The sequence below is a fragment of the Maniola hyperantus genome, chromosome 24, assembly GCF_902806685.2.
Source record: "Maniola hyperantus chromosome 24, iAphHyp1.2, whole genome shotgun sequence".
Classification (NCBI taxonomy): domain Eukaryota; kingdom Metazoa; phylum Arthropoda; class Insecta; order Lepidoptera; family Nymphalidae; genus Maniola; species Maniola hyperantus.
The window spans coordinates 926,889-943,661 of record NC_048559.1 but is presented as its reverse complement, the minus strand read 5'-3'; the positions used below and the strand labels follow the sequence as shown (position 1 = coordinate 943,661).

Genomic DNA, 16,773 nt, shown 5'->3' with positions numbered 1-16,773 from the left:
CGAGCATAAGCTAGTCTGTCACAAGATTTCAAATGTTCACTTAAGTATATTAAAAAGTTTTTCTTTAACAGATCTAAAACATCTGGACGGCATAATACAAATCCCTAGGTAGGTATATATTACTAATTGAACTTTAAACTCATAACACAAGGCACAATCTTCAACAAACTTCATCTCTTCTACCTCAAACAGATAGAACAAGACATCTGTAATTTATTTCGCAGCATCGATATAAATGACAAGATATGATCAAGCGAACAAAATTTTCACGGTTTTGGAACCAAATAAATCAGCGCCACCTCTTTAGATACTTACTAGCTGATGCCCGCGACTTTTTTTTTTTTTTTTTTTTTTAATAGATATAGCGAGCAAGCGAGCAGGCGGGTCACCTGATGTTAAGTGATTACCGCCGCCCATGAACATTTGCAGCACCAGAGGAGCCGCCGATGCTTGCCGGCCTTTTAGGAATTTGTTGGTCCGCCCCTTGAATAACCCCATGTTATAATCTACTAGGAGGAACACCGCCGATGGGAGTTGGTTCCACAGTTTGCACGTGCGTGGAAAGAAGGATCTGGCGCAGCGGACGGTCGAAGTGCACCAGACACCCAGATGGTGAGGGTGAAATTCCTTACGGTGGCGCGCGGTGCGGTTGTAGAAAAAAGAGGGTGGAATGAGGTCAAAAAGCTCTTCAGAGCACTCCCCATTATACAGGCGATAGAACACGCATAGAGAGTTAACGTCTCTGCGGTGCTCCAGGCTTTCCAACGAGCCGGTTAGTTTGGGATCGTCCACAAGTCGAACAGCCCGCCTTTGGATCCGATCAAATGGAAGGAGTTGGTACTGGGGTGCTCTTCATTCGCGTGGATTTAGGTATTTTAAAATCCCGTGGGAACTCTTTAATTTTCCGGGATCAAAAGTAGCCTATGTACTTCTCCGGGATGCAAGCTATCTCTGTACCAAATTTCATCAAAATCGGTTAAACGGGTGAGCCGTGAAAAGCTAGCTGACAAACAGACAGACAGACACTTTCGCATTTATAATATTAGTATGAATAGTATGAATGAACGATCCGTTTGAAATCCAGACGTCACTGGGGTTGCATTGATGCTAAAGCACCTATGAGTCGGTGCCATTTTGTTTGTTCAATGGCCCTGTCCATACGAAGTCTATATATATAAAAGGAAAAGGTGACTGACTGACTGACTGACTGAATGACTGACTGACTAACTGACTGATCTATCAACGCACAGCTCAAACTACTGGACGGATCGGGCTGAAATTTGGCATGCAGATAGCTATTATGACGTAGGCATCCGCTAAGAAAGGATTTTTGAAAATTCAACTCCTAAGGGGGTGAAATAGGGTTTTGAAATTTTGTAGTCCACGCGGACGAAGTCGCGAGCATAAGCTAGTAATATATAAGTCAATGTTTCGGAGAAATCGCGACAGATTTGACGGAATCGCGAACTTTGCCCAAGTAGTTTAAACTCTGAACTCGAAGCATCGCTCACAATAAACGCTTGGCTGTTGACACTTTGCAAGTGTTTTCGTGGAGTAAGATTAAAAAAGTTAGGCTTTAGGAGTCTCAATGGTTTTCCTTTGTTTACGAGTTTAATATAATAGGAACCTATGTTGTCCTAGTACTTCTCTAAATGAAAACTGGTCTGTTGGGAGACTTCGGCCGTCTAAAAAAAATAGGAAAAAAACTATATCCATGAAAAGAAGTTAATATAGCGCTCTTTCTCTCTCTCTGGCTTGAGGCCACCATTTGAGGAAACCGGTTGGGTCCCAGCTCAGCATTATGCTGTATGCCTTGTTGCACAAGAACATACAGCGCTGATTTTCAGCTGGTACCCTGAACCGGGTGACGCCACGGAATCATAAACTAATGATAACTAAACATAAAAAAATCACTAACAACTATACTTAGTTATTTAGCACCATACATATTTCTAGTTGATATCTTCGTTCGCTAACAAACCAATCAAAAATTGTACAATGGTACCCAACCCTGGGGTGTTACGGATATTCGCACCCACATTCGGAAATGCGGAACATTCGCATTAATTCAGACATCCGCATCTGCATCCGCGGATGTCAAAATATTGGCATCCGAAACAACCCAGGTACATAGGTAACAGGGACTTCCACGTTTGAAGTTGTCTACCAACCCAGTAGAGGTTCTGCCAACACTGGGAAATCCATCGTGCTGAATCCCTTAACAAATTTAAAATTGACGTCAAAGATCATTACCTATCTCTTTGCTATCATCAGTAACGGCATAGTTTATTATTTAAATCTATATGTGTATATATATCTATGTAGTCTTATGTATGTCTATTATACTTTATTTGTATGTATTAGTGTATTAACAATATGTATTGTATATTCTTATTATATGGTTTAGTTTATTTAGCTATTGGTATTTAGGTTTATTTTACACCACCTCCCATTGTCCATTTGTTCGTTTTTTCCCTAGCGTTAAGGTTGTCTGGAAGAGATCGCTATTTAGCGATAAGACCGCCTTTTTGTACCTACTTATTAAGATTTAGCTTTTTGTAACCTGTCATTTGTATTTCTGTGGTGCAATAAAGTATATACATACATACATACATACTGGGCTTTCCGGTGCAAGGTCGCACCGGAAACTGCCTGAGAAACCCCATAAAACAAGATTTGCTCTTCTTAAATAAAAACCGTTATCCTTGAGAGTAGATAGTTAACTTAATTTAGTATTTTCTCAATAAAAGCGTACCTTTTCCTAGAAATTGCACTTGTTACCTCCGGACCTTGAACTTGACGGAGACGGATAGTCGTAAGGCATCTCAGATACAAACACTAATCGTAGAGCGGCTATTCGAAAGAAATTGGTCAAGTTAAAGTCGGACATCGTGCACGACTTAAGATTGTGTACTTTTCATTTTTATTAATTTACATGGCGGCCATTGTGAATTTTCATTACAGTACGACAAGGCTCTTTTGGCACTTGAATGACATTGACAGGGGAGCGTTAGTTGTAAAACAAAGGCTTAGGCTATTCAAACAAGAACAAAGGGGACACTTGACGGCAACGTCAGTTTCGATTTTCGCCGCGCGCCAAAAGAGCCTTGTCGCACTGTTTTTGGTTATTATAATTGCAATAAGAATACCTACACATTTCAACAAATTTCATACAAATTTCAACTCTCAACCTATTACGGTTCATGAGGTACAGCCTGCTGACAGGCCGTTGGCACCCTTCGGGTACGGAACCCTGAAATGTTAATGTTCTGCTGGTTCTTCTCGGTAATGCGGTCATTCCAAATATTCTATGGGCACTTTAGTTCAGCTGTCATACTCGTTCAAACTAAGTAATAAGTATGTATCTGGTATTACCGTAGCAGAGGCGTCTTTACCTATGGTGCAGGGTGTGCGGCGCACACGGGCGCCGGGTCTAAGGGGGCGCCGAGCGCCCTCTAATGCGACACCTCCAAAGATGAGTCGATGCCGGCGCTCTCAAAGACCCTGCGCTCGTGTTATGGCCGACGCCGTCATTATTTAAAATCATCATTTAAAATTGCACCATTTGCATCCGAATTTCCGTTTGAAAATATAACTGTTAGTATTCCATTTTGACCCTGCTCCTACTAGACTAGAGGGCGCCAGGGTACTGGTTGCACACGGGCGCCACAAGGGCTAGAGACGCCTCTGTACCGTAGTCCACTGCGATTTTTCAAAGCGCAACTATAATTTGACATTAGACCGAAAAGTATCCAGAAGCTAATTGTTGAAAAGGGCCACTTTTTTGTGACTTTTGACTTCTGTCCTTTTATCCTATCTATCACGAAAATATCTTTGGTATAACCTTAATTCCAACGTAATAAATAAGGTTTAATATACGGAGGATCGATCCTTGACACGACAACTTGAACCTAATATTGTGAGGATGTGACCTTCGAGTAAGTTATGTCAACCTGGTACCTACTTTGTAATGAAAAGTATAGTACGCGACAGGTCGAGATGGCAATCGGGATGGGGACGCCCCCGCACACCAGCACAGCCCCCGCGCTAACCCGGTGCGGGATATAGCGTGAGTGCCGTGCGGGTTGCCCCAAACCTAAACCCTCAGAAAGGATTTTTAGAAATTACACCCGAGCAAAGCCGGGGCGAGTCTACGAGGCGAATAGAAAACTACATACCTAGAAACACTAGATCAAACTTGATTAAAATTCTCATCAATAGGAAAAAACCGGCCAAGTGCGAGTCAGGCTCGCTCAACGACGATTCCGTACTACAGACGTATTTTTTCGACATTTTGCAGTACCCGTAGTACATTTTTTTTTACTTCCGCGTTACAGTAAACTGGATCTTAAATGCCTTGTTTTAAATCTCAAGTTTGTCTACACTTCTACAGCCAGCGCTCCAAGCGGAAACATTGCGAAATTAAAATCAGTGGCATTGAATATTTGACTTCAATTCAAGGCTGTTTAGGTCCATTTTACTGTAACGCGGAAGTATTTCGACTCTCGAATTTGGTTTCGTTTGGTGAGACGTAAAATCTTGTACTACGGGTACAGGATATTTCAAAAACTATCATAGTTTTTGAAATATCCGGCATAAAAATTAATAAAAATCTGTTTTAGAATGCACAGGTGAAGATCTTTCATAATATGATACCCAACTTGGTATAGTAATCTTACTTTGAAAGTTGAAGATAGCAATATTTTTGTTCATGAACACCTTGTAATTTTTTTCTTGTGTGTGATTCACGGTTTTCAGATTTTTCCCCCTCATGTCTGCTATAAGACCTACCTTCCTGCAAAATTTCATAATTCTAGGTCTACGGGAAGTACCCTATACGTTTCTTGACAGACAGACAGACAGACAACTAAGTGATCCTATAAGGGTTCTGTTTTTCCTTTTGAAGTACGGAACCCTAAAAAGAATCCAAAATGAATATAAGCAGGTACCTACCTAGATAAAAGTAAGGCGTGAGCAAAATAATATGAAATGCAAAGGAGAATAAGGTAGGTTCCTAAAATAACAAAAGAAAAGAAAAGACCCAAACAAAAGAATTGAAATTACTTTCATAATATCTTTCTGTCTGACTTAAAAACGTCTGATTATTTAGGTAAGCCCACATAATACCGAAAAATTCTACATTTTTAGGGTTCCGTACCTCAAAAGCAAAAACGGAACCCTAATAGGATCACTTTGTTGTCTGTATGTCTGTCGGTCTGTCAAGAAACCTACAGGGTACTTCCCTTTGACCTAGAATCATGAAATTTAGCAGGTAGGTAGGTCTTATAGCAGACATTCGGCGAAAAATCTGAAAACCGTGACTTTGTGGTTACATGACATCACACAAAAAAAAAATTGTGGTCATGAACTAATAATTAGTATTTTCAATTTTAGAAGTAAGATAACTATATCAAGTGGGGTATCATATGAAAGGGCTTCACCTGTGCATTCTAAAACGGGTTTTTATTTATTTTTACGCATCATAGTTTTTGATTTATCGTGCAAAATGTCGAAAAAATATGACTGTAGTATGAAACCCTCGTTGCGCGAGCCTGACTCGCGCTTGGCCGGCTTTTCATGAAAACTCTGAGACTGGTTCATTCATTATCGGCCAGAGATTTGAATAAAGTAAGTAGATAAGTACTTCTAAGTAGATATGATGAAGTAGATATAACTTTTTCAAATCACAATCGAAATATATAAAAGGAAAAGGTGACTGACTGACTGACTCAGCTCACAGCTCAAACTACTGGACGGATCGGGCTAAAATTTGGCATGCAGACAGCTATTATGACGTAGCGTAGGCATCCGCTAAGAAAGGATTTTTGAAAATTCAACTCCTAAGGGGGTGAAATAGGGATTTGAAATTTGTGTAGTCCATGCGGACGAAGTCGCGAGCATAAGCTAGTTCTGAAATAAGATCTGTCCTCAGTAGTGGACCAGCGATGGGTTATAGTTACCCAATCTTCAGAAGGAAGTACCAGGCTGTCATGAACCAGCTGGCAGTAGTATCAACTTGCTTTGGTAAACAGAAACGTGGCTGAATATTCTGTACACGCAAAGCGCTACCAATGACACGACACTGTAATAAGATATGTGCGCGTCGCTGTGACATAGTGACATGCTGACGTTACTCACATTTCAGAACGAAACACGCCGAGTGTCCACTGCAAGCTAAAAAAAATACAAGTTTCCAATCCAATCCAGTCCATCAGCCTGTTTGTGACCACTGCTGGGCATAGGCCTTTCTAAGAGCGCGCCACCAAACACGGTCCTCCGCCTTCCTCATCCATCCGCTCCCCACCACATTCTTCAGATCATGGGTCCAGCGGGCTGGGGGTCGTCCCACACTGCGCTTACCAGTACGCGGTCTCCACTCCAGAACACGTCTGCCCCATCGGCCGTCGGTTCTGCGACAGACATGACCTGCCCATTGCCAATAGAACTAGAAGTTTACTATTTATAAATGACAAGAGACATTATGCTGATTGATGTCAATCCATCGCCAGGCATGGGTCTCCTCTTAGAATGAGAAAGGTTCAGCCCTAGTCTACTACGCTGCCCACATGAAGATTGGCCGATTTCACATATTTTTGAGAACAATGAAGAACTCTCAGGCATGCAGGTTACTTCACGCTGTTTTTCTTTACCGTTAAATCAAGTGATATCTGCGAGTGTATCCCACTCCACACTTGGCCAGCGTGGTAGACTATCCCCAAACTGCTCATTCTGAGATAAGATCTGTGCTCAGTTATGGGCCGGCGAAGGGTTATTATGATGGATAAGTAAGTGGCTTGCATTGTTACCCAATCTTCAGAAGCACAATTCACAGCAATGTCTGCTCCAGTATCGTAATATTTCCACTATGTAAATGTTTTGACGCATGTATGCGGTTGTTTAGCGCTATCGTTTGCAGATATTCGATAATGTTATATCTTACACTGTGTGACCAGCACGAGTCAAAATTCACAGCAATGCCTGCTCCAGTATCGTAATTGGTCTGGTGGGAGGCTTCGCCCGTGGCTAGTTACCACCCTACCGACAAAGCCGTGCCGCCAAGCGCTTTAGCGTTCCGGTACGATGCCGTGTAGAAACCAAAGGGGTACACGGGTTTAATAAATAAAAAAACTGCCATACCCCTTCCAGGTTAGCCCGCTATCATCTTAGACTGCATCATCACTTACCATCTGGTGAGATTGCAGTCAAGGGCTAACTTGTATCTGAATTTAAAAAAAAAAATCCACTATGTAAATGTTCTGACGCATGTATGCGGTTGTTTAGCGCTATCGTTTGCAGATATTCGTTAATGTTATATCTTACACTGTGTGACCAGCACGAGTCAAAATTCACAGCAATGCCTGCTCTGGTATCGTAATATTGCCACTATGTAAATGTTCTGACGCATGTATGCGGTTGATTAGCGCTATCGTTTGCAGATATTTGCTAATGTTATATCTTACACTGTGTGACCAGCACGAGTCAAAATTCACAGCAATGCCTGCTCTGGTATCGTAATATTGCCACTATGTAAATGTTCTGACGCATGTATGCGGTTGATTAGCGCTATCGTTTGCAGATATTTGCTAATGTTATATCTTACACTGTGTGACCAGCACGAGTCAAAATTCACAGCAATGCCTGCTCTGGTATCGTAATATTGCCACTATGTAAATGTTCTGACGCATGTATGCGGTTGATTAGCGCTATCGTTTGCAGATATTTGCTAATGTTATATCTTACACTGTGTGACCAGCACGAGTCAAAATTCACAGCAATGCCTGCTTTGGTATCGTAATATTGCCACTATGTAAATGTTCTGACGCATGTATGCGGTTGATTAGCGCTATCGTTTGCAGATATTTGCTAATGTTATATCTTACACTGTGTGACCAGCACGAGTCAAAATTCACAGCAATGCCTGCTTTGGTATCGTAATATTGCCACTATGTAAATGTTCTGACGCATGTATGCGGTTGATTAGCGCTATCGTTTGCAGATATTTGCTAATGTTATATCTTACACTGTGTGACCAGCACGAGTCAAAATTCACAGCAATGCCTGCTCCGGTATCGTAATATTTCCACTATGTAAATGTTCTGACGCATGTATGTGGTTGTTTAGCGCTATCGTTTGCAGATATTCGATAATGTTTATTTATTTTGAGAATTATTCTATAACTAGCTTATGCTCGCGACTTCGTCCGCGTGGACTACAAAATTTCAAACCCCTATTTCACCCCCTTAGGAGTGGAATTTTCAAAAATCCTTTCTTAGCGGATGTCTACGTCATAATAGCTATCTGCATGCCAAATTTCAGCCCGATCCGTCCAGTAGTTTGAGCTGTGCGTTGATAGATCAGTCAGTCAGTCAGTCAGTCAGTCAGTCACGTTTTCCTTTTATATATATATATAGATAGAGGATGCCCACGACTTCATCCGCATGAATTTGGGTGTTTAATTAAAATCCCGTGAAAACTCTACGATTTTCCGGAACAAAAAGTAGCCCCCCGGGAAGCAAGCTACGAAATTTGGTACAGAGAGTACCAAATTTCGTCAAAATCGGTTCAGCAAATGGGCTATGAAAAGCTTAAAGACAGACAGACAGACACATGTGTGCCCTGCGCGTTGTTACTAACAGCTTTGCAACTTATTGAGCTATGTCGGTTACTCTGGTTCTCCTACGAATCTCCTCATTCCTGATTTGATCATGTAGAGAAACTCCAAGCTCGTATATGCGTCGTAGATTGTTCAGCGTACCTAAATATTTTCTCTGAAGCTAACGCATTTAGGAAGAGAAAATCTCCCGTAATTTATCAACGATGGTTGAACGATTAAGTACAGGCGGGTAATGAGCAAAAACTGCTTGATTAAACTGATTAATCACTAAGCCCAGATTGATGACGAGATTTTTTTACGTTACCTACCATTTTTTTTAATGGAGATAGCGAGCAAACGAGCAGGCGAGTCATCTGGTGTTACCTACAGTTCTTGCAATTCACGAAGGCGAGTGAACTTTACTTGTGGTTACGTCGTACACACGGACTTTACGTAAGTGTGCGTGCATGTCTGCCATATTATGACGAAGGCATCCGCTAAGAAAGGATTTTGAAAATTCAGTGAAAATAGGGGTTTGAAATTTGTATAGTCCACGTGGACGAAGTTGCGAGCATAAGCTAGTGTCATCATCATCATCATGATCAACCCATCACCGGCTCACTACAGAGCGAGAAGTATTATATATATTATTATATAACACTCAGAGTGAGAAGGGTTTTGGCCATAGTCTACCACGCTGGCCATGTGCGGATTGGTAGACTTCACACACCTTTGAGAACATTATGGAAAACTCTCAGGCATGCAGGTATCCTCACGATGTTTTCCTTCACCGTTAAAGCAAGTGAAATTTATGCGTGCCTGGGATCGAACCCCCGACCTCCGATTAGAAGGCGGACGTCCTAACCACTAGGCTATCACTGGACTGTAAGCTATTGTAATCAAACAATATTTTTTTAATAATTAATATTTATTATTTAACATAATAACATATACAATAAATATTCGAAAATACGAACAAAATATAGCTCCAAAGCTTATAGTCGAAGAGATAGATACAAAAATACTCTCATAAATGCAACAGTCAAGGAATGCTAATAAATACATAAGTTATTATCTGTGATCAAAAAGGACACTTTTATTACTTATTCGTAAGATATCTACTTTATAATACTAATTATGTACTAAGTTATTATTCTTATTTTAAAGTTTTGGTATAGAAAAAAAACTAATAACAAAAATTAAACTTCTGTGATTATCGAAATTCAACAACCTTTCGATTATAATTATTGCATAATTTGTTCGTTTCTACAGTTTATATAGAACACATTGCAAAATCAAAAGCACAAGAACAGAAAACCCAAATAGAACCCAGCTGAGTTTGTTGTGGGCTTTTCTCAGACCCGGGCGCTTATGGAACCCTCACGAGTTTCAGTTTTAAGTTTACATTATTAATTGTCATCTACATCTTACAAATCCAACAATTTTATAAACAATCAAAAAGTGTACAATATTAGTTATTACCTACTTTGACTTTGACTTAGAAAATGTTTCTCATTCAAAAAACTGCATTGAAATATGGGCCTTTGAAACTAGTTTCGATAATTGCAACGTGCCGCTACTAGATGGCATTAACAGTCGCTAAGCACTGAATAAAAATACATACAGTAACTGTGATGTATATGCACAACTGTACATCGACCTTTAGAATGAGATAGCGGTTTCGTAGAGCGTTGTCTCTGTCGTTGGGACCGACAAAACGTCACATAGATATGAGGGATAACGGTCTAAAAAACCGAAATCTCTAGTATGTACTGTAGTCTAAAACATTGTCACTGGGCAGTAATTAAACCGTGGCCTATTGGTCAAACGCTCCGGGCGCCATACCCAGGAGAGACGCAGGTTCGAATCCTGGAAGTTACGCAATTTTTGGTATGTATTTAAAATTATTTAAATTGCAACGAAACTAATAAAATATTATTTTTTTAAAAACAAGTTTTATACAATAATATTGTGTACCAACAACCTTATTCGTTTTTACTTATTGCTCTTATACTATTAAGTCGGAAATGTGATTTTCTGTGTGTAGTGTAGTGAGGATATCTTGTGCATTCAAGATATACTGCATCTGTGGAAGAAAAAATGACTAATTTCTAGAAGATAAAGTTGAAAAACTGAAACCTATGATCAACCCATCGCCGGCTCACTACAGAGCACGGGTCTACGTTATGGAGAACTCTCAGGCATGCAGGTTTCCTCATGATGTTTTCCTTCACCGTTAAAGCAAGTGATATTTAATTACTTAAACACGCACATAACACGAAAAGTTAGAGGTGCCTGCCTAGGATCGAACCCCCTACCTCCAATTTTCTTTGGGGGTAAAAAAAAAGCTCGCCCAAAAGTACCAGACTGACATAACTCACACGAAGGTCACTGTTGATTCTCTTGTGGGGACCTTTCAAACTGTTTTCCTATTGGCTGCTCCAAAGTTCAAGCACTACCGCCGTACTCAGAGTCGCTAATCGTTACTTAAGATTGAGTTAAAACGAGACAGATTTATGTGAGAGATATAGCTCTGTCTCGTTTTAACAAAACTTAAGTAACGATTAAGCGACTCTGAGTACGGCTGTTACAAATCAAGGTTCACTCACTTGAAGTTTACTGCTTCTTGCCTTCAACTTTGGGGTTGTTCCTCCAGATGTAGTATGAGAGGGAGCTGGCATAGGCCAGCCAAGCGAGGTAAGGCAGCATGAGGGATCCCGCTGTCTTGTTGACTTGCATGAAGCTAGCTGTTGTGGCTGCGGCCGCTCCTCCTAACACCGCGATCTCTATGAAAGCCTGTTTTGGACATAGAACAGACATCTGTATTATACAACGGTGCTGATTCTAAGCACACCTAAATTTTAGAGTATTCGCGTCCTCTTCTTACTAATGTAGTATGAAAAGGAACACAGTTTGACAGTTTAAATTTAATTTAGCGCTGTCAAACCTCGTGACTTTAGCTGCCAGTCGCGAGCCTACTGTTTAAAGTAGCGTGCCCTAAAATTTAGAGTCTTTAAATTTAAAATTCATGTTCCATCCTTTTTAGCAATAATAAAAAGAAAAAGATGAAGATACTCTAAATTTATTTTAGAGAAAGACAACAGAATCAGCGCCAATCTGCAGCTTGCGACATGCACCAACCACCCTCTCACTACTAAACACACACGGCACAATTTCACATCCATACTTCCATACTAATATTATAAATGCGTGTGTGTCTGTCTGCTAGCTTTTCACAGCCCATCCGTTCAACCGATTTTGATGAAATTTGGTACCGAGATAGCTTGCATCCCGGGGAAGGACATAGGCTACTTTTTATCCCGGATAATCAAAGAGTTCCCACGGGATTTTTAAAAACCTAAATCCACGCGGACGAAGTCGCGGACATCATCTAGTTTATAATATTAGTTTGATGATGATGAGTATTATTATATTGATGATGAGTGGGTTCATTAGCAAGTCGTCTCATTCGCAACTCGTCCAATTCGCAGCTCATCTCATTCGCATTTTGTCCCATTCGCATTATGTCCCATTCGCAGTTCGTCCCATTCGCGTCTCGTCTCATTCGCAGCTCATCTCATTTACTATTTATGGACCTGTGCCCTGTTTATCAAACGTTACAAGTCTTGTATTACAAGCGTTTACTCTTGTAAATTTGTGCATTTTTACAAGAATTATCAAATAAATAATTATCCCTTATTATCCCTTGAAAAAGGACCCCGGATGGGTTCGAAACTAGTCGGGCTAACGTCGACTACACACGTGAGTAAGCCGGGACAGATAGTATTTATAAAAGAACTAGCTTATGCTCGCGACTTCGTCCGCGTGGACTACAAAATTTCAAAACCCTATTTCACCCCCTTAGGAGTTGAATTTTCAAAAATCCTTTCTTAGCGGATGCCTACGTCATAATAGCTATCTGCATGCCAAATTTCAGCCCGATCCGTCCAGTAGTTTGAGCTGTGCGTTGATAGATCAGTCAGTCAGTCAGTCAGTCAGTCATTCAGTCAGTCAGTCAGTCAGTCACCTTTTCCTTTTATATATATAGATTATCAAAACTACACGTATAAACTACAAGCTACAAGTAATCACTTGTAATACAAGTGCTTGGTATACTTACCAGTTTAAAGTCCTTGAGGCCAAAGAAGATTGGAGTCCACGCCCAGTTGAGTAGGAGTTGACCGCCGTATAGAGAGAGGGGGAGGACTGCTTCATCTGAAAATTTACATAATTACATGACACTTTACACAAGTTGAATCCATATCTTTTGATATATCATCTGTCAAGGTTATCCATATTTTCCTTGTTTGATGTCTTTTAAGCAATGATTTTCTTACCTTGGCATAGTTGGAAGTGTTTGTAATTACTTGGTGCAAATTGGCAGGTTGAAGCTCGGCAGGTATTCCAAATATCTGTCCTATAGGTGTAGCTATCGAGGTTATACAGATGGTATTTGATTTTCCATCCGCTGCTGGTTTCACAACAAAATCAAACCGCAACCGTTCCATGTTTAGTGAAATATATGCAGAAAATGTTGTTTTATAATGTTATTTTATTCTTGAGTGGATTCGGGGAATGAAACCAAGACTTAATTGCGTTTCTATACAACTACAGAAACAACATTTAAAGCCTTTATTTACGGTTTTAACAATTAATCTTTTCTAATTATAAACACAAAATATCCGTTTACTTCAAAACAACGACAAAACTTCAGATTCAATTGACATAACTGTCAGTAGTGACATTTGACAAGCTAAGTCCACAGACTTCAGGATATGTCTTTTATGCACCAAAGACAAAGTAATAAATTAAAGAAAAGCACTGAATAGGTGTCCATGGGTAAAGTGGTTTTCTTTACATATATATAAAAGGAAAAGGTGACTAACTGACTGACTGATCTATCAATGCACAGCTCAAACTACTGGACAGATCAGGTTGAAATTTGGATACAGGTAGCTATTATGACATAGACATCAAAAAAAAAATCTTACCAGTAAATCCTCCACACTCCTCATACACCAAGTAAGAAGCATAGCCCATCCCACTGTACAAGAGAGTCCAGGCCGGCCCAAACACCCACTTAGGGGGGTTCCAGGAAGGTTTCTTCAGCTCATCATACCAGGTCTTCTCATTGTCCTTCCGGATTTGTCCAGCGAAGTAAATGCCGTTGGCCCAGCCTCCTGCATTTGGTAGGATTATGGAACCGATAGCTGCCCAGTTTGCCATGATCGAGTCACTGATTGAACTGAAAAATTAAGCTAATTTGTAATTATTAGGCAACAACTTCGATAAAGGCAGTTAGTAATATAATATGTATAAGTAGATCAGAGAATAAAGGCTATATTTATTTTTTACTAGCTGATGCCCGCGACTTCGTACGCGTGGATTTAGATTCTTAAAAATCCTGTGGGAACTCTTAAATTTCCGGGATAAAAAGTAGCCTATGTCCTTCCCCGGGTTGCAAGCTACCTCTGTACCAAATTTCGTCAAAATCGGTTGAACAGTTGAGCCGTGAAAAGCTGACAGACAGACAGACACACTTTCGCATTTATAATATTAGTATAGATTTATTTTTAACTTCTGTAAAGAGATAGCCTAGTGGTTTAATCATTTTCAAAAAGTTGGGGGTTTGATCCCAGATACACACATCTAACTTTTCAGAATTATTTATTTTTATTTATTTTATTTATACAACTTTATTGATAACAAAACTACAGAGAGTAAGAATGTATTCTTGATACACTTAAAAAAAGTGTTATGTGCATTTTAAGCAATATAAGCAGTGAAAACATCGTGAGGAAACCTACAGGCCGGAGAGTTCTCCATAATGTTCTCAAAAGTGTGTGAAGTATGCCAATCTGCACTTGTCCAGCGTGGCAGACAATGGAGAAGATGCATGCTCAGTAATGGGCCAGAGATGGGGATCATGATAAACTGGTATATAGACACCAAGTTTTCAAGTCATGCATGCTCAAAGGTGCATACACATTGCATGCTGTGATCTAGTGCTTTCCTTTTCTGCAGGAAGCATTATGAAAGGGACAGCAATATCTTCAATTAAATTTTTGAATTGAAGATATTGTTTAGATTGTCCATTTCAATTTAGGTTATATCAACTTATTTGACCAATAATCTTACATTTTTACCTATTATGTAACTTAGTATTTTATCAGGGATTTATGATGATCAGTTATGCTAACATTTTATCTAAGATACAAATTCACATAATTTGCATGTCATTTTGTTCAGAAATTACTTGAACATTATCAGGTATGGAACCCAATGAAATAGATTAAATCTTTAGAGAAAAAAGGAACCCTTATAGGATCACTACGTTGTCTGTCTGTCTGTCGTGTCTATCTGTCAACTGTAATGTAACTTTAACCACATGTCATGCAACTGGACCTTAATAGAAATGCTGTGATCAAGTCTTTTACAATGACTAAACACTGTATTATATAAAAGAACTAAAGTTAGATAAGAATAACATACTTGAGTACCTACTTCAAGAACCTATTTAAAAAAAGAAATTAAATTACTTTTTCTTGATTTTATTCAGAACTAGCTGATGCCTGCGTGGAATTAGATTTTTTAAAAATCCTTTTTTAATTTTCCGGGATAAAAAGTAGCCTATGTCACTCTCCAGGTCTTTATCTATTACCCATGCAAAACATCACGTCAATCCATTGCACCGATGCGTCGTGATTGAAGGACAAACCAACAAACGAACAAACTTTCGCATTTATAATAAAGGTACCTACTGATGAAATCTTATCTTAATTTACCCTGTAAACTCGAAGAATTCCTGTAAACTGCCCATTTTTCTGTTAAAGACACATACACTAATCACTTTTTATTGCCCTAGGAACACCGGACGATATAAGAATGAGCGCTATACGCTTAGCTATATCTTAATCTTATCGGGAATTAAAGATAATTTACAAAATTACATCAAGCACTTTGATAATTTGATTAATATACCTCAGTGAATGCTAAAAGTTACGTACCAATCTCTTACAGTAGCTGATGATACTTTAGTATTTGTTAACACAGGTTTATAGGACTTTGCATCGATGATGTAATTTATACAAATAACGTGCTAGACTAGGAAATAACACCTCCAAAACTAAGATCACGTACCTACCTGCTGATAAAACGTTATTCAATCGCCTGTTAAAACTTGGCAAGTATGCTTGTTTCTACTTTAAATAAACACAATAGAAAAACGACTTACTTTAAAACTTTCAAAAGGAGGATCCCACGGCAAAATACAGTCTTTTGAATGCAAAAAGATCTTGTGAGAAGTCGGCTAAAAATGGGAAAATTTACAATGGGTGAAATCACCGGCCTGTGTATTGTACTACTATATTAAGTAGTAGGCAAACAACACGCAAAATAAGCGTAACCCGTCAATATGTCAACTTTTTAAATTAGCTGGATAGTAACCGCATACCGTGACTTTGTACGTTCCATTTGACGAATGTTTCGATTAGCGATTTTATAAATAATATTAATACTTTTTGTTTGTTGTTAACTTAGAAATTATATCTACAAGTGTAAAATATTATGATCTAAAATTGTTTTTCTCTTTTAAAAAGTCTATTTTAAGTATGTTTAACTTTTAACTATTTACCTACTTTAATTAATTAATATAATTTACTGTCGGTATTGAAAAGTTAGAACATTTAGTATGAAGAAACGTTTTCAAAATCTACGTGGTAATGGTAGGTTCAGATAGAACGAGAAACGGCGAACCAGGCGAACCAAGAAAATAGTAGAAATATCCGGGATTCGAAATCCTTGCCCATATTCAAAAATCGTCTTAAAGAACTATACTTATCGATGCCATAATAGTCAATTTATTCGATCATAGGTATTATATGTATGTCTTTTATAATATATGTAGGTATGTAGTTATATATATATATATATATATATATATATATATATATATATATATATGTATTTCTATTATGGATTGTATATATATTGATATTTATAATAGTTATGTATATGTATGATAGTTATGTATGTATTACTGAAATAGTTAATTATATTATATAATATTATACTACTTCATTTTTCTGTATTGCGTGTAAGTACTATCCTACACACCTAGTTTCTCCTTTATCCAAAGGTTGCCTGGTAGAGATTGCTGTGAGCAATAAGGCCGCCTTTGC

The 16,773-nt window shown here is 38.9% G+C and overlaps 1 protein-coding gene across 3 annotated transcripts; it reads right to left on the bottom strand.

Moving 5' to 3' along the window:
- Positions 1 to 9,648: 9,648 nt before the first annotated feature.
- Positions 9,649 to 15,986, bottom strand: Tspo (Translocator protein). 3 transcript variants are annotated; one of them, XM_034981383.2, is made up of 5 exons: positions 15,828 to 15,986; positions 13,585 to 13,838; positions 12,714 to 12,808; positions 11,203 to 11,389; positions 9,649 to 10,679 (listed from the first exon to the last, which is right to left on the bottom strand). In XM_034981383.2, exons 2-4 carry the CDS (start codon positions 13,817 to 13,819, stop codon positions 11,210 to 11,212), a joined length of 510 nt encoding a protein of 169 aa, XP_034837274.1. In that variant the 5' UTR covers positions 13,820 to 13,838; positions 15,828 to 15,986; the 3' UTR covers positions 9,649 to 10,679; positions 11,203 to 11,209. The 3 variants fall into 3 exon arrangements, with proteins under 3 accessions (XP_034837274.1, XP_069363113.1, XP_034837273.1); XM_069507012.1 differs by lacking the exon at positions 15,828 to 15,986 and adding an exon at positions 15,601 to 15,722; XM_034981382.2 differs by lacking the exon at positions 15,828 to 15,986 and adding an exon at positions 15,379 to 15,521.
- Positions 15,987 to 16,773: the final 787 nt, after the last annotated feature.

Excerpts from the sequence above, each read along its gene's own strand:
- Tspo (XM_034981382.2), bottom strand. The coding sequence starts at position 15,413 with ATGGGCAGTTTACAGGAATTCTTCGAGTTTACAGG. Across the intron at positions 13,839-15,378 it reads GAATTCTTCGAGTTTACAGG|TTCAATCAGTGACTCGATCA; the intron begins GTAAATTAAGAT and ends TTAATTTTTCAG. Across the intron at positions 11,390-12,713 it reads GCCTCAAGGACTTTAAACTG|GCTTTCATAGAGATCGCGGT; the intron begins GTAAGTATACCA and ends TGTCCAAAACAG.